Here is a 26,060-nt window from a genome sequence, read left to right as displayed (position 1 = left end):
TTGATGGCCATAGCTGGAGATGGGACACTGAGTTGGGTGGCAGGGCTCTGAGATGGCACCAAGAATTATTTCACTCAGGTGTGTGGCTGGCTGGTTCTTGTTCATGTGCTCAGGGTCTAGCTGATCACCCTGTGTGTGCTTGGGAAGGAATTTCCCACAGGTCAGACTGGCAGTGCCTTCCTCTGGCTTGCCTTCCTTTGCAGCATGTGGGTGAAGGTCACTTTCTAGGATTATCTGGGTGCATCTCACTTAATCATTTCTCTGCCATTCCATTTGCCTTGGGCATTGGTACACGTCAGTCCCTCCTTTTTGCTGCCTGTGACACATATTCCTTTAGTCTCCCATGGGCTGTAATCCTTTGGGCTGAGTTCAATTGTTGGGTTTAGTGTGCAGGTGCTAGGTGACTTATGGACAGGAGGTCAGATTGTCACGAGATGGTCTGGTGGTTTCTTCTGGCCTTAAATTCTATGACTCCCCATCTTCTCCTCCACTTCCTTGCCGCATTCCAAGTGAAATCTGTCCCCAGACACAAACCTTTGATAGGGCAGAATAAAGGCCCTTTACTCCATTGCCCTTTACAACAATCTGGCCATAATAATATTGCTACCTAGCTTTTCTATAGGACTTTTCATCCACAGATCCCACAGCATTGTACAAAGGAGGCAAGTATTATTCTCCCCATTTTATACATGAGGAAACTGAGACACAGAAAGGTTAAGTGACTTGCCCAAAGTTCATCCAAAAGGCCAAGGGCTGACCTGGGAATAGAACCCAGGTTTCCAGAGTCTTGGAACAATACCTGCACTACTGGACCAAGTTTTCAATACCCCCAGGATTGTTATGTCTTTTGCTCTTTACACAACAAGAATAATATAAAGAAATCACAAGATACACAAGCATGCCAGGCCTAACTATGTCCATCCTGCTGCTCTGGCTGGTTTCCGGTGGCATCTAAAATGGAGAGCACAGTGAGTGCCACAAGAAGGCTCACAACTATTTAAAGGGATACTAACATCTTCCTATACACTGCTGTTACACACACAGGAAAGGTGTAGTTACATTTCCAAGGCTAGCCTTAACTCAGCCCCATATTTCCCCTGCCCTTCCAGCGAGGAGACTCCTCATCAATGCTCCATAAGCAGAAAGTCCACCCTGCTGTGTGTATCCATTCCAGCAGAGCCCTCCATAGCTGTGTGCTGGTAAAGCCCATTCCCAGTCTTCCAGCCTTCATCTGCTACAGGGCAGGGAATCTCTGCCACCCATCAGGAGTGTTTCAGAGCACTTGGGATGTGAGTGCCATCACCATGCTGGAAAGAATCCCCCAGATTTGTAAACTGGTGTCTCCTAGTGCCAGGGTGGCTGCTGCCAGAGCAGTGTGCAGGCCCCAGGCAGAGGAAGGGGAGATGCTTTGACTGCATCTTGGCTCCCTAAGCCTACATCATGTGACTTGGTGACTAACCCAAAGGGAGGGGATACAGGAAGAAGGTGGACATTAAAATGGCATCTTGCTGGCAGTCCCAAGAAGGGCTTCCCCGTCCCTCAGGCACATGGGATTGGCTGCAGAGCAGAGATGGTGGGCCAGGTAGGGCAGGGTCGGACCACTGGTAAGGTCAAGGTGTGACAAGGCTTCACATCTGGTCTGTAGCAGGCTGGAGAGAGATGATGCTGGTCATAATGTAGTGTCTGGATGGGGATGGTGGTGAGCTAGAGACCACAGGGGAAATGTGAATGAAGAGGACTGTGATGTCTAGGTGGAGTGTGGGCGGGGACCCAGGAGCAGAGTTAATGTTATTTTGGAGGCTCAGCTGTGTACATCAAGCATTTGTGTTTTACGTGTTGTTTTGAAGGCAGTGTTTTCCTGACAGTGTCTCTGCCTTAACAGAGAGCTTTAGTCTGGGGCAGTGGTTCTCAATTTATTACACATTGTGGGCGGCATATGTGGCTCACAATGTGTTACCTGGGCCACAGAGGCTGGGTGGTAGGGCAGCAGCAGGCTGCCTGCTCTGGACCCCCACTGCATGGCTGCCCCGGACTCCAGAGGTTGCAGGGCCAGGTGGCTGCCCCGGATCCCATGGGGTGGAACAGCTGCCCTGACCCTGGACCTCTGCCACATGAGGTGGGCTGGACCCCCATCCTGGAACCTCACTACACAGCTGCCCCGGACTGGGGCCCAGGCAGCTGCCCCGGGCCCTTTAACTCATGGGGATAGGCAGCTGCCCGGACCCAATGGGCGGACCAGCAGCCTCAGACCCCCACCACAAGGGGCAGACTGGCTGCCCTGACCCTGGATCCCCACCCCAGGACCTCACTGCACAGCTTCCCCAGACTGGGGCCAGGCAGCTGCCCTGGAGCTCACAGGTCTGGGCGGCTGCCCCAGACCCCGGGCCCCCGACCACATGGGACCAGCAGCGTCAGACCCCCAACCCCACAGGGCCAGCCAGCTGCCCTGACCATATGGCTGCCCCAGACCCCAGAGCTTGCGGTGCTGGGCGGCTGCCCCAGACCTCAGGCCCAAAACCCCATGAGGCCGGCCAGCAGTCCCGGATAGTTATCAGCTGAAGTGAATTCTGTGTCCATGTCTACACTATGGGGACAATAGTGGCATAGTTATGTCACTGTAGCTATGCCAGTATAACCCTGTAATGTAGACATCGCCGCAGAGCTCACTGTAGCTGAGAGACATCTGTGAGCATGTGAGCATTACCAACATACTCTCTCACTTTAACAAACTTCTGTTGAGATGGAGGGGGATTTTTCTTTGCTGAAGAAACACCACTTCCCCAAGCAACACTAGTGAGGTCAACAGAAGCATTCTTCCATTGACCTAGTGTAGAAGGGCAGTCACCCCGCTCCAGTGTGGAAGGGGTTAAAAACAGCCCTGGGAAAGGGTTGCCCTGGGGAGCCAATCAGGAGGTGGCTTGAGGCAGCCAATCAGGGCCTGGCTGGGAGTATAAGAAGCCCTAAGGGAGGAGCTGGGACAGAGTCTCTCTCTAGCTTTAGAGAGAGATGGACCTAGCTGCCTGAAGGAGCAAAGGGTACCTTGAACAGAGCAGCGCTGTGGGGGATGGCAAGAGGAGCTGGGGAGCTCCAGCCTGGCAACTCCCCAAGCTGAGGCCTTGATCAAGGCCGACACAGGTACTGGGGCTGGGAGGTGCAGCCTAGGAATAGGTAATGGCAGCTGGTCTGACCCCCTTGCCAATGATGAGTGGCCATTATGGACTGCAGTATGCTCCAGTGACGGGGGCTAGGTGATGACTGGTAATAGCCCCTGAGGCAAGGTGAGTATAGAGGGTTGTGGGTTCCCCTGGGAGGGGAGACTCAGAGTATGGAGGTACTGCTGGGGAAGAACTCTAAGGTAAAGGGTCACTGGGATCTGGGTGGGACACGGGGGCCTGAGGCAGGTGAGCCACCAAACAGCAGAGGGTGCTCCAAGGCTGGAAAAGAGCTAATTCCCAGGATGAACAGCAGGAGGCACTGCACTGGTGAGTCTTGACCTTGCTACACTTGGTGAAGAATGTGGGCATAAATGGTCACCCCAATACAAGGGGAAGGGACAGGACTGGGACTATTGCCAGACAGAGGAAGGGATGATGGATCCCGGCTATACTGGGGTTTTCTTGGCGGAGGCCCCAGGTGCTATCCTTGGTTGGGGATAGGCGTCAGCGCCCTGGTGAAAAGGGGCTGATGAACCACAGAGGCAAAAGGGATCCCTGCTGCAAGGGATCTGGAACTCCCAAGAGAGACTCTGGGAGGTGCAGTGGGCCCTCCATGAACAGTTGGGGCAGCTGGCAGAGGAGCAGCGGGCCCTGATAAAACTCCTTCGGAGGGAGTTTCAGAGGAGCCGCCAAGAGTGTGATGGAAAGCCAAGTGCCAGGGCCAGGAGGCCTGAGGCAGAGTGCAGGGCTTGTTATGTCTGCGGGAGGCAGGGACATTTGAGAAGGGATTGTCCCTACTGGGTTGGGAGCAAGGAGCCTCACCCAGAACAGGGGAAGGGACAAGACCCTGGGAAGCGCTGTTGGGTGAAGAAACCCAAGAGGGGGTCGACATGTTGGGCCTGTGGGCAGCGAGGGCACCTATGGAGGGATTGCCCAGGCCCAGGGACTGGAAAAGGCCCAAGGTTGGGAGGAGGCAAGGAGTTGCTTCTTGTGCCAGGAGAGGGGCCATATTAGGAGACACTGCCCATTCAAGGGATGAGGGGTGCAGGATGAGATACCTAAGGACCCCGGGGGTGTGTGAAGGCTGTCAGGGTTGATGCTGCAGTGAGGGCAGTAGACCTACGAGGGGGCCAGGCCCAGTGGAAGGTATCCAATAAAGGTACTGTGATAGAGTGGGCCCAGCAGGAAGCAGGGACCCAGACTGACGGAGAGCAGGTTACAGTGGGAACCCAGGCCCTGAAGCTAGAGGACCTGGGGGATGTTAGCCTAGGTACGTGGCTGACGGCAGCGGAACAGGCCTGCTGCATGGCGGAGATGGATCTGCAAAAAGCCCACAAGGAAGACCTGGCCTTAAAACTGAAGGAGAGTGAAGAAAAGCAAGTGTGACTGGAGGGACATCTCTGGGTCACACAGGCAAGAGGAAACACACACACCCCATCCCCGGGCATGAGATTTTGCGTGGCAGTCACTCCAGTGTGGAAGGGGTTAAAAACAGCCCTGGGGAGCCAATCAGGAGCCAGTTTGAAGCAGCCAATCAGGGCTGGGCTGGGAGTATAAGAAGGCCTAAGGGAGGAGCTGGGCCAGAGTCTCTTTCTAGCTTTGGAGAGAGATGGACCTAGTTGCCTGAAAGAGAAAAGGGTACCTTGGACAGAGCAGTGCTGGGGGAAGAGCAAGAGGAGCTGGGGAACTCCAGCCTGGCAACTCCCCAAGCTGAGGCCTTGATCAAGGCTGACGCAGGTATTTGGGCTAGGAGTTGCAGCCTGGGAATAGGTAGGGGCAGCTGGTCCAACCCCCTTGCCAATGATGAGTGGCCATTACGGACTGCAGTTTTCCCCAGTGAGAGGGGGCTAGATGATGACTGGCAGTAGCCGCTGAGGTGAGGTGGGTATAGAGGGTTGTGAGTTCCCCCAGGAGGGGAGACCCAGAGTGTGGGGGTACTGCTGGGGCAGAACCCCAAGGTAAAGAGGCACCAGGGTCCGGGTGGGACACGGGGGGCCTGAGGCAGGTGAGCCACCAGCCAGCAGAGGGTGCTCCAAGGCTGGAAAAGAGCTAATACCCAGGATGACCAGCAGGAGTCACCACACCAGTGAGGCTTGACCTTGCTACACCTAGAGTAGTTGTGTGTACACCAGGAGTTAGGTAGGCATAGCTACAGCACTGAGAGGTATTGATTTTTTTTCATACCCTTGAGGGCCATAGCTATATTGGCCTACATTTTAAGTGGAAACCAGGGTTTTTTTTGTCAGCTGCACTCATGGAAATTGAAAGTTCCAGATGCTGTGCTGGGTGCTTCCAACATCCACTGTGCCTCACGTGCAGTCCTCACAGGACTCAGGCATGTCTCTGGTGTAAAACAGCCTGGGTTAGAGTGCCACAAGAGGTTATAAGCTTCACTGGTATAGTCTCCTGAGCTTGTATGCACCATGAGCCCCACCAAACAGGCCTTCCTAAAGTTAGGTGTTACAAGTTCCACCAGGTTGTGCTGAGGGGGCGTATCACTTTCCAGCAGAGCTTAGGTCTCAAGGATTTCACAGGGGTCAGAACCCAGAACTGCTGGCAGGGTCCATTGTGAATCTGCTGTGCCTAATGTCTCCAGCAGAGCAGAGGCTCTGAGAGAGGGTAGCCCCCTGAGTCCTGGGGGAAATATTTGCATTGGTTCAGTGGGGCTCATTTACACTCAGTTTCACTGTATGTACCATTTTAATGGAAAAGGACACATAACATGGCAGGCCTGGCTCCATGGCCAAACAGCAGGTGATGAAGGAATTGAGCATGGAAGGGTGGCGGAAGGGAAGAAGGTGGGCTGGAGACTAATCAAGGAGAAGCTAGCTAGAAGCTAGGGAGACATCTTCACATTGCCGCATATAACAGATTCAGAGGCCACTCAGGAGAAATCTCATACTTGAGGCCTTCAGCCAGTCACCTGCAGGGCTCAGAAAGGATTTGTAGCTTGATGAACAATTGTCCACGTGTGTTCTGGGTTTTGGGGGGTGTCTGTTTGTTTTTCCTTCCTCTGAAGCAGCAGGGATTGGCCACAGGCGGAGATGGGACAGCCATGTGGCTTGGAAGGGTGCTCTGAGGTGGTACAGAAAATTGTCTCTCTTGGAGGCTGTCTGGTGTATCTCACTCACATTCTCAGGGTTGGGGTCAGGAAGGAATTTTCTCCCTTGGGGGTTTTCACCTTCCTCTGCAGCATGGGACATGTATTGCTTTCTAGTATCATCCAGGCATATCACACCTAATCAGTTCCCTGCCATTACTGGGGCCTTGGGCACTGGTGCACCTGTGGCACACAGTAGTTTAGTCTCCTAAGAACTGAAAAGCTTTAGTCTAACCCAGTTATTGTTCTGAACACATGGGTAGAATGTAGTAACCTGTGAAGTACGGGAGGTCAGGCTAGATGATGTAATGGTCCCTCTGGCCTTAAACTCCATGAATCTATGAAGTGTGGCAGAGGGATTTTCCAGGGCCCATGGGCTTGACAGCATGTCTCTTGGCAGGTTATGCTGGAGCAGATGCAGGGCGTGGTGCGCCTGGAGCTCTCTGGCTGCAATGACTTCACAGAAGCCGGCCTGTGGTCAAGCCTGAACGCTCGCATCACCTCCTTGAGTGTCAGCGACTGCATCAATGTGGCTGACGATGCCATAGCTGCCATCTCCCAGCTGCTGCCCAACCTGACTGAACTCAATCTGCAGGCCTACCATGTGACAGACACGGCCTTGGCCTACTTCACTGCCAAGCAGGGCTACACCACCCACACCCTGCGCCTCAGCTCCTGCTGGGAGATCACCAACCATGGAGTGGTCAACATGGTGCACAGCCTGCCCAACCTGAGTGTGCTGAGCCTCTCTGGCTGTTCCAAGGTGACTGATGATGGGGTGGAGCTCGTGGCTGAGAACCTGCGGAAGCTGAGGAGCTTGGACCTGTCATGGTGCCCTCGGATCACTGACATGGCCCTGGAGTATATCGCCTGTGACCTGCATAAACTGGAGGAGCTCGTGCTTGACAGGTAGGTGGGTAACTAAACCCTCTGCAGGATCCATCCAGGGAGAGGGAATGTGGGAGCTTTGATAACCCCTAATGCGGCGAGCTGAGACAAGAGCATCTGGGAGTACAACTAGCATTGCTCACTGTTCCCTCCCTGCTGTGAGAGGCTGGGATTAGAATAGCTGTCAGCTCCCCTATAGCACCTCCTTCTAGGAGAAGTGAGGACAATACCACTCAAGATCCTGCTCCATTCCCTACAGCACCTCCTCATGGGAGAGGCTGGGGCTGGAGTGGCAGCGAGCTGCCTCTCACTGACTGCTGAGCAGCAAGAATTGTTGGGAGAAATTGCCAATCAACAGCTTGTGACGTTCCCCTCTGGTGTTATCTGGACTGGTGATCTGCTATACTCGACTCAGATAGGTTGGGCATAGAGCCTGAACTTCAAGCCCATGTCTAAGGGGTGTCAGTGACATTCCCCTGGTGTTATCTGGACCAGTGATCTGATGGGTCACTCCAATCCTTGACTCTGGGAGCCAGCCTTACACTGCTGTGCTGTGAGAACCCCCCCACTCCTGGGCTGTTCATGCACACCCTCTGGCATGTAAAGCTGCTCCTTGGATTGTGCAACTCCTTAGGGGGCTGGAGCACATGACTTATGAGGAGAGGCTGAGGGAACTGAGATTGTTTAGCCTGCAGAAGAGAAGAATGAGGGGGGATTTGATAGCTGCTTTCAACTACCTGAAAGGGGGTTCCAAAGAGGATGGATCTAGACTGTTCTCAGTGGTAGAAGATGACAGAACAAGGAGTAATGGTCTCAAGTTGCAGAGGGGGAGCTTTAGGTTGGACATTAGGAAAAACTTTTTCACTAGTAGGGTGGTGAAGAACTGGAATGGGTTACCTAGGGAGGTGGTGGAATCTCCTTCCTTAGAGGTTTTTAAGGTCAGGCTTGACAAAGCCCTGGCTGGGATGATTTAGTTGGGTTTGATCCTGCTTTGAGCAGGGGGTTGGACTAGATGACCTCCTGAGGTCCCTTCCAACCCTGAGATTCTAAGATTCTGTGAACTGAATGACACTAGCCAATATCTCTGGTCCCAGACACAACCCTAGGAACCTCAGTCTTGCAGTGTCCAGTTATGCCCGTTAAACACTGCAAGCTTATATGAGTCTGTCAATTTAACAAAGAAATTTATATATGTACCAGGCTTGTTATCCCCAGGGGTGTCTGACATGCTTCAAATCAAACACACTGCTTCAGGTAGAATAAGCAAACAGATGAACTACAAAGATAGCTTTTAAGTGATTATAAGTCCAAGCATAACAAGTCGGATTTGGTCAAATGAAATACAAGCAAAACGCATTCTAAGCTGATCTTAACACTATTAGTGCCCTTACAAACTTAAATGCTTCTCACCACAGGCTGGCTGGTTGCTCTTCAGCCAGGCTCTCCCCTTTGATCAGCGCTTCAGTCGCTTGGTGTGGTGTCTGTAGATGGAGGTGGAAGAGAAAGGAAGAGCATAACAACAAATGTCTCTCCCTTTTATCTTCCCTCTTGGCTTTGCCCCCCCCTACAGAGTCAGGTGAGCATTCTCATAGTAGTCCCAAACTGACCAAAGGAAGGGGGGTGACTCACTTGAGAGTCCAACAGATCCTTTTTTGTTGCCTAGGCCAGTGTCTTTTGTTCTGTGAGGCTGGACAGGGTTTGTCCCTTACATGCCATGATGAGGTGTGAACTGCCCCTCTGCTTCTGGAGAGTTTTTGCCTGAGCTTGCTTTAAGCCATGAGGACATATTTTCAGCCTCAAATACATACATGAAATTACAACCTATACATTAGAAGCAAGAGGAAGACCAAGGACAGGGTAGGCCCACTGCTCAGTGAGGAGGAAGAAACAGTACCAGGAAACTTGGAAATGGCAGAGATGCTTAATGACTTCTTTGTTTCAGTCTTCACCAAGAAGTCTGAAGGAATGCCTAACATAGTGAATGCTAATGGGAAGGGGGTAGGTTTAGAAGATAAAATAAAAAAAGAACTAGTTAAAAATCACTTAGAAAAGTTAGATGCCTGCAAGTTCACCAGGGCCTGATGGAATGCATCCTAGAATACTCAAGGAGCTAATAGAGGAGGTATCTGAGCCTCTAGCTATTATCTTTGGAAAATCATGGGAGACAAGAGAGATTCCAGAAGACTGGAAAAGGACAAATATAGTGCCCAGCTATAAAAGGGAAATAAAAATAGCCCGGGAAACTACAGACCACTTAGTTTAACTTCTGTGTCAGGAAAGATAATGGAGCAAGTAATTAAGGAAATCATCTGCAAACACTTGGAAGGTGGTAAGGTGATAGGGAATAGCCAGCCTGGATTTGTAAAGAACAAATCATGTCAAACCAATCTGATAGCTTTCTTAGATAGGATAATGAGCCTTGTGGATAAGGGAGAAGCGGTGGATGTGGTATACCTAGACTTTAGTAAGGCATTTGGTATGGTCTCACATGATATTCTTATCAATAAACTAGGCAAATACAACTTAGATGGGGCTACTATAAGGTGGGTGCATAACTGGCTGGATAACCGTACTCAGAGAGTAGTTATTAATGGTTCCCAATCTTGCTGGAAAGGTATAACAAGTGGGGTTCCGCAGGGGTCTGTTTTGGGACTGGCTCTGGTCAATATCTTCATCAATGACTTAGATATTGGCATAGAAAGTACGCTTATTAAGTTTGCAGATGATACCAAACTGGGAGGGATTGCAACTGGTTTGGAGGATAGGGTCATACAGGGGCGGCTCTACATATTCCGCCGCCCCAAGCAGTCAGGCACGGGAGGCGCCCCGGAGCCCCGGGAGCAGCGGACCTCCCGCGGGCTTGACTGGTGAGGGTCCGCTAGTCGCGCGGCTCAGCTGGACCTCCCGCAGCTGCGGGCGATTCGCTGGTCCGGTGGCTGCGGTTGAGCTGCCGCAGTCACGCCTGTGGGAGGTCCAGCCGACCCACGTGACCAGCGAACCGTCCGCAGTCATGCCTGTGGCAGATCCGGTCGTCCCGGGGCTCCGGTGGACCTCCTGCAGCCGTGACTGCGGCAGGTCCGCTGGCCCAATCTGCCGCCCCTGCCGGCAAGTGCCGCCCCACGCGCGTGCTTGTCGCGCTGGGGTCTGGAGCCGGCCCTGGGGTCATAATTCAAAATAACCTGGACAAATAGGAGAAATGGTCTGAGGTAAACAGGATGAAGTTTAACAAAAACAAATGCAAAGTGCTCCACTTAGAAAGGAACAATCAGTTTCACACATACAGAATGGGAAGAGACTCTCTAGAAAGGAGTATGGCAGAAAGGGATCTAGGGCAGGGGTAGGCAACCTATGGCACGCATGCCGAAGGCGGCATGCAAGCTGATTTTCAGCGGCACTCGCACTGCCCGGGTCCTGGCCACCGGTCTGGGGGGCTCTGCATTTTAATTTTTAAATGAAGCTTCTTAAACTTTTTAAAAACCTTATTTACTTTACATACAAAAATAGTTTAGTTATATATTATAGACTTTTAGAGAGACCTTCTAAAAATGTTAAAATGTATTACTGGCATGCGAAACCTTAAATTAGAGTGAATAAATGAAGACTCGGCACACCACTTCTGAAAGGCTGCCGACCCCTGATCTAGGGGTTATAGTGGACCACAAGCTAAATATGAGTCAACAGTGTGATGCTGTTGCAAAAAAAGCAAACATAATTCTGGGATGCATTAACAGATGTGTTGTGAGTAAGACATGAGAAGCCATTCTTCCGCTTTACTCTGCGCTGGTTAGGCCTCAACTGGAGTATTGTGTCCAATTCTGGGCACTGCATTTCAAGAAAGATGTGGAGAAATTGGAGAGGGTCCAGAGAGGGGAACAAGAATAATTAAAGGTCTTGAGAACATGATCTATGAAGGAAGGCTGAAAGAAGGTTTGTTTAGTTTGGAAAAGAGAAGACTGAAAGGGGACATGATAGCAGTTTCCAGGTATCTAAAAGGGTGTCATAAGGAGGAGAGAGAAAACTTGTTAACCTTAGCCTCTAAGGATAGAACAAGAAGCAATGGGCTTAAACTGCAGCAAGGGAGGTTTAGGTTGGACATTAGGAAAAAGTTCCTAACTGTCAGGGTGGTTAAACACTGGAATAAATTGCCTCGGGAGGTTGTGGAATCTTCATCTCTGGAGATATTTAAGAGTAGGTTAGCTAAATGTCTATCCGGGATTGTCTAGACAGTATTTGGTCCTGCCATGAGGGCAGGGGACTGGACTCAATGACTTCCCAAGGTCCCTTCCAGTCCTTGAATCTATATCTCAGTGCATCATGAGCCTTCTGAAGACAACCGACATGACAAACTTTGCATTAGATACCACACAATCATATTATAAGGATGAACATGGGGGTGCTGGATGTTCCCCCCGAGGTACAGAACATCACACAGCTGTGGTCAGAAATGCTACTGTGCTCCTTTCCCACCCAGAGCACCATGAGTAGGGCCCTATGAAATTCATGACTGTGAAAAATGCATCACAGATTGTGAAAGCTGGTCTCCCTCCACCCCTCCGAAATCTGGTGTGCCTTTACCCTATACTATACAGATTTCATGGAGGGAGACCAGTGTTTCTCAAATTGGGGGTCCTGACCCAAAAGTAAGTTGCCGGGGGAATCACAAGGTTATTTTAGGGGGGTTGTGGTATTGCCCCTCTTACTTCTGTGCTGCCTTCAGAGCTGGGCTGCTGGAGAGCGGCAGCTATTGGCCAGATGCCCAGCTCTGAAGGCAGTGCCCCACCAGCAGCACACAAGGGTGGCAATACCATACTATGCCATTCTTTCTTCTGTACTGCTGCTGGCAGTGGCTCTGCCTTCAGAGTTGGGCATCTGCCAGCAGCTACCACTCTCCAGCTACCCAGGTCTGAAGGCAGCAGCAGCGCAGAAGTAAGGATAGCAGTACCGCTATCCCCCTACAATAACCTTGTGACCCTCCCTCCCCCCCCCTCCACACACACAATTCCTTTTTGGGTCAGGATCTCTACAATTACACCACCATGAAATTTCAGATTTAAATAGCTGAAATCAGAAATTTACAATTTTTAAAATCCTATGACTGAGAAATTGACCAAAGTGGACTGTGAATTTGGTAGGGCCCTAACCATAAGGAAATGTCACTGGTGTGTTTGGGTCATGGATACCCCTCAGTCCCCACCAGAGGGCGAGGGTGGCACATGGAAAAGCATTTGGAAAATTGTGAACTAAAACTGGTATTAAGTCTCCAAACATGGTTTCTGCTCATAATGGAACAGCCTTCCCCCTGGGCAATGTATGAAATGGAGAGAAAGGGCAAATAGAGAAGGGTGAGGAAAAGAGAGAGAGAAGGGAAGGAGGGGTATTCTACCTTCCAGTCTTTAGGGGAAGATACATCCTGCTTCTGGCCCTGAGGTTGGAGATGGGCCTGAACCAAATTCCCAGATCCAAGCTCTTGCACCTCCCCCCCCCCCGATTTTGGAAAATCTGGATCAGAACTCTGCTCTTCAGACTCATCTCTACTCATGATGAGAACACCCTCTAGGATTCAGTTCAGAGGAATCCCACCCCACCCACGTGTGAAGGCTCAACCCTCACTTCTCTGAACTGCCTCTGGAGTCAGCAGACCTGGAACAGGAAACTTAAAAAAAGCACAGGCCTCTTCACTAGCTATCTTGCTCTCAGACCAGAAGTATCCAAAGGGCCTTCCTCGTGGTTGTCCTGTGCATCAGCTCATACCGATGCACAGAGCATGATGAAAAAGCGGTGGGATGGGGAGGGGGAATGAACCAAACTTGTTGAACCTCCTGGGTTTGTTTGGAGTCGTGCATTGGCCTATCTCTGCTAAACAGATTGTGCATGATGCTGAGAGCACTATGCAGTGCCTTGCATAATGTCAACCCCATTGATCCTTGGAGCCCCCGTGCCAGATCCACAGCTGCTGTAAGCTATCAGAGCTCTTCAGTGGAGCCTTGTTGATTTACAGCAGCTGAGGATCTGGACTTAAGGTTGCTAAGGTGAAGGATGGCCCATCCTGGATGGGAGCCAAGTTTACCTGTGCTGGGCAATCGTCTTCCTCCCTTCCTCCTCTTCCATCCTCCCTCTTATGTCATGTCAAAGGCCTCCAGCAGGCACCTTACTGTATGCTCCCTCAAACCACACCTATCCTGCCAGCCTCTTCTTCCACACGCAACATCTCCCATGCTCCCTATCCCTCACAGTCTCTGCTGCTCTGAGCCACCCATCCCCTGCTGCTTTCTTGTGTGACATAGGGGAAAAAGGGGGTAGGTCTCCAAGGCAGGAAGGAGGTCCCTGCTGGGGAGTGAAAGCAGGATGATTTAGTTTTGGCCCCATTCTGGAGGCCCAACCTGACCTGATTCTTCCTCCCACTAGCCACAGGACTTCCTTGCATGGTGGTGCTTCCTGGAGACTTCTTCCTAAAGCCAGGAAATGGGCCAGTCCTGACGGTATAAAGCATCCAGTGCCAGTATCTCAGAGAAGGAAAAGATATCGAATGGAGGCCTTCTAGCAGCTCATCTCCAAAGAGATGCAGGTGACAGTAGGCAGAGAAGAGTGCGGTGACCAATAAGCATAGTGGAAGGAAGTTCAAGTAAAGAATGCCAGAGTATCGTAGAGCGTGGCTACTCCAAAATGCCACCTGCTACTTAGTGTGGCACTGCCGGCACTCCCTGCCTCAGTTTCCTTCCCCCAAGATAGGTCTTCTCACCTCTTCATGCACTGGTCTGTGCTGGGGATGTGCCTTAGCTCTCTGGCCAAGTCCCAGACAAACTTAATCCCTGCTGAAATAGCAAAAGTCTAAATGAAAAAGTACCAACAAACAAAAGGATCTTCTGCTCATTGGGGCTTCTCTTCAACCCACCCTCTGAGTTACCTTTGCGAGTCTTTCTGGCTCTGGGAGAGAGCACTAGGCACACAGGCTGGTTCCCTTGGAGTACCATCCTCAGATCCTGGCTCAAGGGGACCTCTGTTTACTCCCTGTGGTTTCAGCTCCCAAACTGATCTCTCTCAGTCCTTTTATAAGGCCCAGGTGTCCCATAAACTACCATCTGACCCTTCATAGGTCCTGCCCACTCAGGCTGAGAAGCAGCTAGTTAATGACAGCCCTTAAAGCCACCAGTCATCCTGCAACAATGAGCACCTGCTGTGGTTGCCTGGTTGGACCTGATTTGGGTCATAGTCTCTCCAACAACCTCTGCAAGCCAGATCCTCAGATGGTGTAAACTGGCATAGCACCAGTGAAGTCAGAGGGCTATACTGACTTTTATACCTCCTGGGGAATCTAGCCCTTCCTCTACAGTCATGGTCATTCTTCCTGGGGTGTGTGTGTGTGTGTTGCCCTCAAGTGCCAGTGGATATGTCACCATAGAATCCTGCTTTTCCCCCAGCATTGGAGAAGTAGAATTCAGGTAGTTCCTTATGTGGAGACTATAGAGAGCCAACTAGTACTGAGGTCGCTATTCATAGAATCTCAGGGTTGGAACGGACCTCAGGAGGTCATCTAGTCCAACCCCCTGCTCAAAGCAGGACCAAACCCAACTAAAACATCCCAGCCAGGGCTTTGTCAAGCCTGACCTTAAAAACCTCTAAGGAAGGAGATTCCACCACCTCCCTAGGTAACCCATTCCAGTTCTTCACCACCCTACTAGTGAAAAAGTTTTTCCTAATGTCCAACCTAAAGCTCCCCCTCTGCAACTTGAGACCATTACTCCTTGTTCTGTCATCTTCTACCACTGAGAACAGTCTAGATCCATCCTCTTTGGAACCCCATTTTCAGGTAGTTGAAAGCAGCTATCAAATCCCCCCTCATTCTTCTCTTCTGCAGGCTAAACAATCTCAGTTCCCTCAGCCTCTCCTCATAAGTCATGTGCTCCAGCCCCCTAATCATTTTTGTTGCCCTCCACTGGACTCTCTCCAATATATCCACATCCCTCTTGTAGTGTGGGGCCCAAAACTGGACACAGTACTCCACATGAGGCCTCACCAGTGCTGAATAGAGGGGAATGATCACGTCCCTTGATCTGCTGGAAATGCCCCTACTTATACAACCCAAAATGCCATTAGCCTTCTTGGCAACAAGGGCACACTGACTCATATTCAGCTTTTCGTCCACTGTAACCTCTAGGTCCCTTTCTGCAGAACTGCTGCCCAGCCATTCGGTCCCTAGTCTATAGCAGTGCATGGGATTCTTCCATCCTAAGTGCAGGACTCTGCACTTGTCCTTGTTGAACCTCATCAGATTTCTTTTGGCCCAATCCTCTAATTTGTCTAGGTCCCTCTGTATCCTATCCCTACCCTCCAGCATATCAACCATTCCTTCCAGTTTAGTGTCATCTGCAAACTTGCTAAGGGTGCAGTCCACACCATCCTCCAGATCGTTAATGAAGATATTGAACAAAACCGGCCCCAGCACCGACCCTTGGGGCACTCCACTTGATACCGGCTGCCAACTAGATATGGAACCATTGATCACTACCCGTTGAGCCCGACCATCTAGCCAGTTTTCTATCCACCTTACTGTCCATTTATCCAGCCCAGACTTCTTTAACTTGCTGGCAAGAATACTGTGGGAGACTGTATCAAAAGCTTTGCTAAAGTCCAGAAATAGCACATAGCACATTGACTAGTGATGTTTTGGGGTTTTTTAGTGAGCCTAGTGCTGATGAAAGATTTTGGATTGACAGCCCTGGGAATGAATTCTCTGTTTCCCCACAGATTGGGAAGGGCATGCGCAGCATCACTACAACCTTCCCTGGACACTGCCTGGTCACCGCTCTGTAGACACTGTGGCATTCTGTGTCTCAGGGGAACACCTTGCACCCCCCCATGGTCATCCTTATAATATGTTTGTGTGGTATCCAACGCAAAGTTTATGATGGGTGTCTTTGGAAGGCTCATGATTGTTATAGTAATGTTATAGATTGTAATTTAATGTGTATATAGTTATGGGGCTGAAAATGTGTCCTCATGGCTTAAAACAAGCCCAGGCAAAACTCTCCAGGAGCAGAGGGGCAGTTCATACCTCATCAGGGGATGTATGGGACAAACCCAGCCCAGCCTCACAGGAACAAAGGACGCTGGCCTAGGCAGCAACAAAGAATCTGTTAGACTCTGAGTCATCCCCCTTCCTTTGGTCAGTTTGGGACTACGATGAGGTAATGCTCACCTGACTCTGAAGGTGGGAGGCAGGGCAAAGCCAAGAGGGAAGAAAGGAAATGATAAAAGGGAGAGACGTTTGTTATGCTTAGAATGTGTTTTGCTTTTATTTCATTTGACCAAATCTGACTTGTTGTGTTTGATTTATAATCACTTAATATCTAATCTTTTGTCCTTAATAAATTTATTTGTTTATTCTACCTGAAGCAGTGTGTTTGGCTTGAAGCATGTCAGAGACTCCCCTTGGGATAACAAGCCTGATACATATCAATTTGTTAAATTGATGAACACATATAAGCTTGCAGCATCCAGCGGGCATAACTGGACATTGCAAGACTGAGGTTCCTAGGGGTGAGTCTGGGACCGAAGATATTGGCTAATGTCATTCAGTTGCACAATCCAAGCAGTGGCTGGCCAAAAGTGCTCACTCACGTAGCTGGGAGCAGCTTACATGCTACAGGCTATGCATGAACAGCCCAGGAGTGGGAGGGTTCTCGCAGCACAGCAGGGTAAGGCTGGCTCCCAGAGTCAAGGATTGGAGTGACCCATCAGATCACTGGTCCAGATAACACCAGGGGAACCTCACCGACACCCCTTAGACATGGGCTTGAAGTTCAGGCTCTGTCAAGCCCATCTGAGCTACTCTTATGAGACAGCCAAAGAAGCTGACAATTGCGGTGGTAGCTTTTGTGATGTGGACACCTCTGTGTGAGACTCACTTTACCCAGGGCCACCAAACAGTCATCTACGACCAGTATTGCAGATGATGTTATCTTTGAGGCAAAAAGGATTCAGCCTTCCTTCCCTACTGGCATCTTTCTTGTGACATTGTGCTTCTGTCCACAGGTGTGTACGGATTACAGACACTGGACTCAGTTACTTATCCACCATGTCATCCCTTAGGAGCCTGTACCTCCGCTGGTGCTGCCAGGTAGGTGAACAGAAAAGGACAATGCAAGCCATGCCCCTTGCTAGGGTTAGATCTCCTTCGACGCATCTCCCCAGTAGGGAGCGACTAACACACTGGAATGGCTGCCTCAGCACTGTGCTTTGAGATCAATGGATTGAAAAATGCTGTGTCAGTGATAAGTAACATGATTGTGATGATAATAGCGACTTGCCTGGGGCACTATTATTAAATGTGGATAAAGCTACCCAAAACATCTCCAGGGGATGCATGTGGAGCCTGCAGAATATGACATTTGATGCAGAGCAAAATGGCTCATTGCAAGTAGATGCTCATTAAGTTAGCAAGTAGCGAGCATTGGTGTCTATTGATTAGAGCAGTGAACTGGGAGTCAGGGGATGTGGGGTCTGTCTCCGCTCTGACTTTGGTCAAGACATACAACCTCTCTGCCTAATTTTCCCCTTCAGTCAAAGGGGAATGATAGCTACATACCAGTGGAGAGGTGAGGCTGAATTTATTGGTGTGTGTTTAGAGATCTTCCAGTTGAAGCTGCTAGTGAAAAGCAGAGTTCATTCTTTTAGTTCTGTATTGACAGTCCAGGATCCCTTCCTCCCTCTTCTGTCGTTTTAGGTACAAGACTTCGGCCTGAAGCATCTCCTGGGCATGAGAAGTTTGCGCCTGTTATCTCTTGCTGGTGAGATCCAAACAGTGGTTTATTCTTGAGATGATAGACTGGTTTCTGGAGAGGGGGAAGCCTCAGCTTAGGGACAGGGCCACGACACAAGGGGTAATCCTAGCCATGTCACAGTCTCGTGAACCATCACTAGAATGTCATAGGAGAATGTTGCTGGGCCATAACACAATGGTGGGCTGGCCAGATGATCTTCCAGCCTGGAATTACCCTTTGTGGAGGGTAAAATTGGCCAGTGAGAGGCAAATGCAGGAGGCAGGTCAGCCCCTGTAAAAAGCAGAGGGGCAAGGAGAAGACCCGTCCTCCTCCTTTCTGTTGAGGAAGAGAGACAGTGGAGGAACCAGTCCAGACAGCTGGAGGATTTCCTTCACCCAGACATTCCATGCTGTCACACACTGGCTGTGTCAATTGCTGTCACCCCACTCACTTTATCTAGTGTCCTGTTTGGTCTTTCCCTGGGGTATTCCAGCTAGAGCCTATCTCCCACTCTGGACAGCAGCACTCCCAAGTTCTCTCTGAACTCATAGGGCCTGGCTGTCAGAAGTGCTGAGCTTCTGAAAAGTCAGACTGAAGTCAAGTGAAGAAGTGCTCAACACTTCTGAAAATCAGACCCAGAGGGCCAAATTCCACCCTAGGGTCCGCAGAGCTCCCAGTCACTACTATTCATGACAGTTCCACACAGGGCAGAGAATGAGCCAGAGAGTTTCATTTCTTGCTACCCACCCAAGCTTCAAGGCATGACTTTTACTGCCACCTTTCCAAGCAGTTTGAATCAGAGTCCTGTTTCTTTAAAGGAGTTCTGAGTTGCGTGAAAGTGGTTGACTGAAATGGATGTGTGTCACGGAGTCTCCAGGCAATGCTCTGGAACTGCTCCCCACAAAGCCAGTCAGGACTTTGGGGAGCCTCCTCTCCCTTGGAGCAGACTGTCTGCAGGGCAAGAAGCTCACACTGCTTCACCTTCCTGGGTCTGACCTTGGAGCATTCAGCATATGTCCCTCCGTGCTCTTCCCACAGCTAGTCCACCCAGGCGGGGTCCTGGGGAAGCCAGAGGGTCCTGCACCCCCACTTTGCAGTCAGACATGACTCTTAGTCAGCCAGTAAAACAGAGGTTTATTAGATGTCAGGATCATGGTCTAAAACAGATCTTGTAGGTACAGAGAACCGGACCCCTCAGCCGGGTCCATTCTGGGGCCCAGCGAGCCAGGCAACCCCATCTGCCCTCACTTCCTGTCCCCAGCCAGCTCCCACTGAAACCCCCGCCAGCCCCTCCTTCTCTGCTGAGTTCCTTTCCCAGGCCAGGAGGTCACCTGACCTCTTTGTTCTCCCACACCTTTAGCATCCCCTTGCAGGGGGGAAGGGCCCGGGCCATTAGTTGCCAGGAGACAGTGTCGGCCAGAAACTGAGGCACCCACACAGTATTCAGAGAAAACATTAAGAACAGTCCCACTTCATCACAATGTGCCAATGTGAATTAATTGTGTTTCCCCTGCTCCTTCACATGACCTTTCCTTCATTCCCAAGGAAAGCCTGATGGAGAAACTTGAGCTTCATTCTCCTCTCTCTGAGACTGGTGCACATGTCAGAGCAGATCCCATGGATTCTAAGGATTCTCATAGGCCACAAGTCAATGGAGAATCCTAGAAAAGTAGGGCTAGCAGGGCCCCCAAGAGGTCATCTAGTCCATCCCCCTGGTGCTAACTCACTAGTGCAGCCTCATGCAATCTTGTCCCCAACCCCGTGCCCTAGTGAGCATCACCTCAATGTGACATTTTGTGTCAACAGCACCCTGCAGTGATCTGCCCTCCCATCTGTTCATGGTTTATGCCACTCAAGCCCATTCACTGGATTTATGTCCTCATTTGCTCTGCTGTGCTAACAGAGCTATTGCTCAACCTGCCCAAGACCCAGATGCGGAGGATGGCATAAATTAAAGACTCATGCTGAGATAATAGTGCTAGGAACAAACTCAGGTCAGTTTCTTTGGCACAACAATAATTGCTTGTATCTCACCTTCAGGAGTCAGCTTTTCTGACATAAATTACTTACACTAACCATTGTGAGATGAGATCAGCTGTTTAGTTGTGAGATGATGGTAGATTTGGCCTTTGTCAAGAGGGCATTTGCGAGGTAGGATCATGGAGCCATTGTTATGCTCTCAACAGAGCTATTCATACTCCATGGCTCACCCGACTCCTTCCTCTGCTGGTTTCTGCGAAGAGAAAAACATGTTTCCTTCTGAATCAAAACAGCAGCAGCACTTTTGAGCATCACTCAAAACCTGATGACTGAATAAGAAAATAGCACAAAAGGTTTCCTGTTAGTCACTTTAAATTTTCTGGCTTTCTGAATGAGGCTTGGGGACAAATGGTCTCTGCGCTACTTACAGTGATGTAAATCAGGAGTGACTCCATTAATCTCCACAGAGTTATGCCAGCATAAAGGAGATCAGATCCAGGCCTTATGTCCTGTAGTGGATGGATGCAGTGCTGCTGAGGAGGTCTAATTGGGTGGATTGGTCCTGCTACCTGCAAATGGGAGAGCATGCTACAGCAGTCCTCCCCAGCCCCAGAGACTCAGGCAGTCTCCCCACCCACCGACATATCTGCTGTCTTACAGTATGTCTACACCATATTTAAAAAATAAAATCTGCAGCAGCAAGTCTCAGAAGCTGGATCAGCTGACTTGGGCTCACAGGACTTGCACCGTGGGGCTCAAAATAGCTGTACAGACATTCAGGCTGTAGGGTCTGAAACCCAGCAAGAGTGGAGGGTCTTGAAGCCCAGTCTCTATCCCAAGCCCAAATGTCCACACTGCTTTAGCTGTGTAGCACGAGCACTGCAAGCCCGAGTCAATTGACCCAAGCTCTGAGACTCACTGCCGTGGGGGGTTTTTGCAGTGTAGACGTACTCCCTACAGTTTAAGGCCAGAAGGGACCTCCAGATCATTTTGTCCCACCCTCCAGTCTTTCACAGGCCACCAACACCCTCCAGCACCTGCATACCAATCTGAGCAACCAGCATTAGATCAAATCATTGGAGCCCTCAGGATCCTGAACTATTGTGTGCCAAGTCGGAGAATAGGAAGGACTGAGGTTCACCATTGCCCAAAGCCCCTGTGATGGCAGGAAATTAATTTAGTGGGATACACCTAGATGATCCTAACAGAGCCGACATGCAGGTGACATGTGATGGAGCCTGATGGCATTGCTCTCCCTTTTGCAGCTGGTATTTAGAGATGGACTTGACTGATAGCAATCCAACCCTCCTCCCCCCACAAAGCAGAGGGATGGCTAAGCTCTTCCATGTCTACCCCAGATGGTAGTACCTCATAGCTTCTCACTCACTGGGCATTTCCACCTTCTGGTTTCAGGCTGCCCGCTGCTCACCACCACTGGGCTCTCAGGCCTTGTCCAACTTCAAGACCTGGAGGAGCTGGAGCTGACCAACTGTCCTGGTGCCACACCCGAGCTGTTCAAGTATTTCTCCCAGCACCTGCCGCACTGCATGGTCATCGAATAAGCAGCCCCAGGGATTGGCCAACCTTTGGAGCTGTCCCCTTCAATCCCAACCCAACACTGATCAACCAACCAGAGTTATCATTTCGTTTAAATTTTATGTTTTGGGAGAGATATTGATTTAAACCATCCACCATGTGTACAGCAATCAGGAGTTAGTTAATCACATCAACGCATTGGATGAGGACACCTAGAGAGAGGGATATATGCTGTCTCCATAGAGATGGGCATCCACCTGTTCCATAAGACACAATCTCCTGCAAGAATCTCTCTGAAAAGTTTGTAAATTTTCCACACCATCACTCATCTTCTTTGTAATGGTCTGTCCTGAAAAAAAAATATTTAAAAATCACAGCTAAACAAAATACCAACGAAAAACGAGCAAACAAAACAAAGTGAATAAATGACCACGATTGGAGAGTTGGGGCAGGTTGGCACAGTTTCATGTCCTGCGTGGTGTCCCCCCTCAATGCTGGATCCCATGTGGTTTCTGCCCAATGTCTCACGTCACAGCAGTTAGAAGTTCCTTCTGAGACCCCCACATTTCTGTGAGGCTTGGCATTGAGTCTGGGGGAGGGGCCTAATTGGAGCCCCTCCCCATTCTGGATGGTTGAAACCAGTGTTTCCATCATGGCATATGTTGGCAGGAGCTGAGCCAGAAAGCTAAGAAGAGAAGAGGAGAATCCTGAGGGACAGAGAGACTTGAAGAAGAAAGGATGAAATTACTGATGCCGTGTGCTTGCTCTGTCTCTTAATTACTTCAGCGGGACACTGCAGAGTCTGCCACGCTGGAGACATTTTAAAAAATAAACTGACCAACGCTGTGAAAGAGAAGCACGGGGCCTGTTCTGAGGCTTTTGGCAGGTCGGGTGCCTTCTGCTTCAGAAGATGGAGCTGATATGTTGACCGAGATTGTATTGTTTTCACTGAAAGTACAGATCCGTGAGCAAATTTCCTGAGACACAAACAAACCCACCTCCCCACTCAATCCTCTGAAAACCCAGTAACCCCAAGGTCACATGATCTTGGGTAGACGGTTGCCTACTGCTGTTTTCATTTTGTTAATAAGATGTTCTTCTCAGAACAGCCTGCAGCCTTCGCATGCTAGCTTGCTTCAGTCTTGTGGTAAGGTAGGTTCTGGAATGTGCAGGGGCTGGGAAGGCCTATGGAGCAGCCCTCTGCCCAGCTCCAGTTCTCTTCCAGTGTGAAGCTGGTGTGGCTTTGTATCCAATCCACATACATTTATTGGAGTACAGGTTTAACTGTGGTAGCTGGGAGCCTAGAGTAGCTCCCCACTCCTCCACCAGCCTGAGCCTCCTTCAACTATCCCCCTTCTAGAGCTGGAGGCTGGAGGCTCTAGAAGGGGTGAGAAAGCTATGGCGTCCTACTGGGCTTGATTTGTGTGGCAGTATGCCTTATGCCTGGCAGCATCTTTCCCCAGGCCCAGCTTGAGGCCAGCTCATTTCTAGGACAGAGGGAAGGCTGGCAGCACGTCAATCAGACCAGTCTGGGATCCTACTAGGGCAGTGGGCCCTAAACTATGGGGTATGCCCCCGGGGGGGTGCATAGGAACATCTGGGGGATGCGGCAGGGCCACTTAGCTCTGCTCTGGCCCCAGCTCATCTCTGGCCCTACCCAACCCCAGCCCCAGTTGCAGCCCCCAGCCCCAGCTTAGGGTTGCCAGGATATTCACAGTAACCAGCCTCTGCCACTGGGGGGGGGGCAGGAAGAACAGCAGCTACTGCTGGAGTCTGGAGGAGCACTCAGCAACTGCTCCAGCCAAGAGAGGTTCACCCTTGGAGCGTGGCTTCCCCTCCTCTGTCCTGCCCCACTCATTCCCCACCCGTGGAACATCACTCCTTCTCCCATGTCCTGTCTCACTCACCCCATCTCTGGGGGCACTGGACCGAGTAAGGAGGAGGAGGTGCTTTAAAAAAGTTTCAGGTCCACTGTACTAGGATCACCACCTTTTCAAAATGCAAAAATGGAACACATGCAGGAGTCATACCCTCTTCAGTGGCCCCAGCCCCTGCTCCTCCTCTTCCCGCTGAGGCCCCATCCCCTGGGCAGGCCAGAAGCCAGAGCCAGGCAGGGGTAAGAAGAGACACCCAGGGAACCAGGGCTGCTGTGGGGAGCTCTGGGCCTGTGTCCCCACCCCCTTGGGGCATGCAGTCCAGGGCAGGTAGAGGGTCTGGGGCTCCCTACAGCAGCTCAGACTCCCTGGCTGGCTCTTACTACTGCCCATCCTGGCCAGCAGTAGAGCTTTGGGGGGGAAGAGGAGGAGCAGGAGCAGGATCTCATGGTGGGGTGGGGCTAAGGCCCATCTCAGCCCCCTGGGAAGAGGCTGGCTCTGCCCCTTGAACCTCAGACAAGGGCAGAGCAGCACTGCTGGGAATCCAGGACAAATGTTGTCCTGGAGTCATTCAGCCCAGTACCGAGTCTTGAACTCCACATTTCAGGGCTGTACTGCCCAATTCAGGACAGGGGGGTCACCCTAGATCCTGGCTTTCCTATTCTTGCTACTCTGCCCTCCAGATCACTTGTGGTTCCAAAGGGGAGGCTTTCCCATGCTGTTCTCAGGCAGCTACCACTTTGACCAGCTGGGCCTTGGCTCCAAGGAGCCCTTTACATCTCCCTGTAGCCTACCCACCGTCATAAGCTGCCAGCAGGTTCCCCTGCCCCCGATCCATCAGGAGGCGCCCAGGGCTCCAGTGCCTGAGCAGCACCTGAGTGCTTGGACAGTGTCTCTGTGCTGCAGTCAGGTCCCAATCCAGGAAGGGCTGGGGGACCTGAGAGAGGAAAGAGTGGCTGAGCTGTACTGTCTGCAGCCCAAACCAGCTCTCATCAGCTGGGCTCTTTAGTCTTCTGGGGATGAAATCTCTTTTGTTTGGGGAGAAGTGAGGGCCAAGGAGAGCCATCAGCTTGTGGGGAGCCAGGCTCTCTTCCCATCACTGCTCATTCCATTGCCAGTGCATTTCTGCTCCAGTTGCTGCTTGCAGTGAGGTTGGAGGAAGCCCGCTCCCAGCTTCACGTACTTGCACACATCCCATCCTATGCATGTCCCCCAACAGATTGAGTTTATGGTTTTGGAGGGATGCCCCCCCTCCCTGATCAGTTACTGTCTGGGCCTCCCCTCTCCTCCAGGAAGGAAGTCGATGGCAATGCAGCCAGCTGGGTGGAGCTCCTGGGCTGGAGAGAGGAGCAGGTTGTTTTCTAGGGGCGTGTGATGAAGAGATTGGGATTCTGTAGGGGTGGTGTCAGGAGAGTCATTCATTCATACCCTGTGGCTGACTCACAGTCCATGGGTGCCATGACAGTCTCCTGTCCCATTGTAATCAAAAGCCAGAGCACATCCATCTCCATTGCAAATAGAGTTTGCAATGCAGGAGAAGCAGCCCAAGGACCTAATGCCAGTGTAGCTATTCCAGCACCTAAAGCCATCTCCCAGACACCAGCACAAAAAGGCCAGGCAATGACTGCTCTGTGTCTCTTCTCCCAAGTCCTCCCAGCATTGTCAGCACTTTCTACACTGCTTCATGCCTGACCTCAGCCAGGAGTGGCCTGAAGGAAAGAGGGTGCTGACCACAGCAGTTGTTTGAAAGGTTCCCGTGGTGAGACACTGTCAATTCTAAGCTCAGTTGCTTCTTCTCAGGCTGGCAGGACCAGGAGCTCTGTAGGAGGCAGCACACACAGCCTAAGAAGGGAAGAAGTGCCTTGCATTGCTCAGTAACAATCTTACCTGTTGCTGTTAGAAGCTCTTGTATTGCACCATAAATGGAAATGGCACTTGCAAACTAGACCGGGTTCCTGCCCTAAGGTCCTTACAGTCTAGCAGTTAATAGGTGCCCTGGTTTGAGTATGGGGCAGTTAGGTAACAGCTGCTGATTAGATGAAGCCAGGACATAAGTGGAAGGGGTTGTCATGGAGTCTTTATTACTAGCTGGGATTAGTGCCCCTGGACTCTATGCTGTCTCTGTGACATCCACTGCCACTCTCAACATGCATTTGGTACCAGAAACTGCAGCAGGCAGGGTGGCCTGGATCCCAGACCACTGGGCTTTCTCATGTGCTGAACAAAGCCAGGAGACTCTCTGCAAATGCCAAAAAGGTTAGGGACCCCCTTCCCAATTCTGAAATACTCCCCTTCCATCTCTCCCATAGCCTCAATCCAGCCCCTAGCTCCTGACCAGCTCTTTTCCAGCCCAACCCAGCCCCAGTCCAGCCCCCTACCATCCAGCTCCTGCCTAGCTCTCCCTTAACCCCAATCTAGCCCTCTTACCCCCCAACTCCCTCATGGTCCCTTACAGGCCCCCAGCTCCCTCCACGGTCCCCCTCATTCCCTTCCATGCTGATCCAACCCCACCAGTTCTTCCTCCATCCTCCTTCAGTCCAGCCCTCAGTTTCCCCAGCTCTGATCCAATGACTCCTCCAGGCCCTTTTAGCTTCCCTGCTGCCCCCCACTTCCATGATCTGCCCCCACAAGGCCCCCCCAGCTCCTCTCTTGGTCCCCTCCAGCTCTGTTCCAACCCCCCTCCATCCCCCAGCTCTGAGCCAGATCCCCCAAGCTCCATTCTGACACCCCCTTTTCAACAGTTGCAATCCAGCCCCCTAGCTCCACC

The 26,060-nt window shown here is 51.0% G+C and overlaps 1 protein-coding gene across 1 annotated transcript in view; it reads left to right on the top strand.

The window, feature by feature from the left end:
- The window catches only part of FBXL16 (F-box and leucine rich repeat protein 16), an 85,533-nt gene extending 59,693 nt beyond the window's left edge, over window positions 1-25,840 (top strand). Inside the window, exons 3-6 of the mRNA XM_039493069.1 lie at window positions 6,656-7,164; window positions 17,176-17,260; window positions 17,867-17,930; window positions 21,297-25,840. Coding sequence (XP_039349003.1) covers window positions 6,656-7,164; window positions 17,176-17,260; window positions 17,867-17,930; window positions 21,297-21,445 — 807 coding nt within the window. The 3' untranslated portion in view covers window positions 21,446-25,840. The remainder of the gene's footprint in view (window positions 1-6,655; window positions 7,165-17,175; window positions 17,261-17,866; window positions 17,931-21,296) is intronic.
- Window positions 25,841-26,060: the final 220 nt, after the last annotated feature.

Source organism: Mauremys reevesii, linkage group 10 (genome assembly GCF_016161935.1).
Source record: "Mauremys reevesii isolate NIE-2019 linkage group 10, ASM1616193v1, whole genome shotgun sequence".
Classification (NCBI taxonomy): domain Eukaryota; kingdom Metazoa; phylum Chordata; order Testudines; family Geoemydidae; genus Mauremys; species Mauremys reevesii.
The sequence above is the reverse complement of the archived record's forward strand: the minus strand, read 5'-3'. Positions and strand labels throughout refer to the sequence as shown.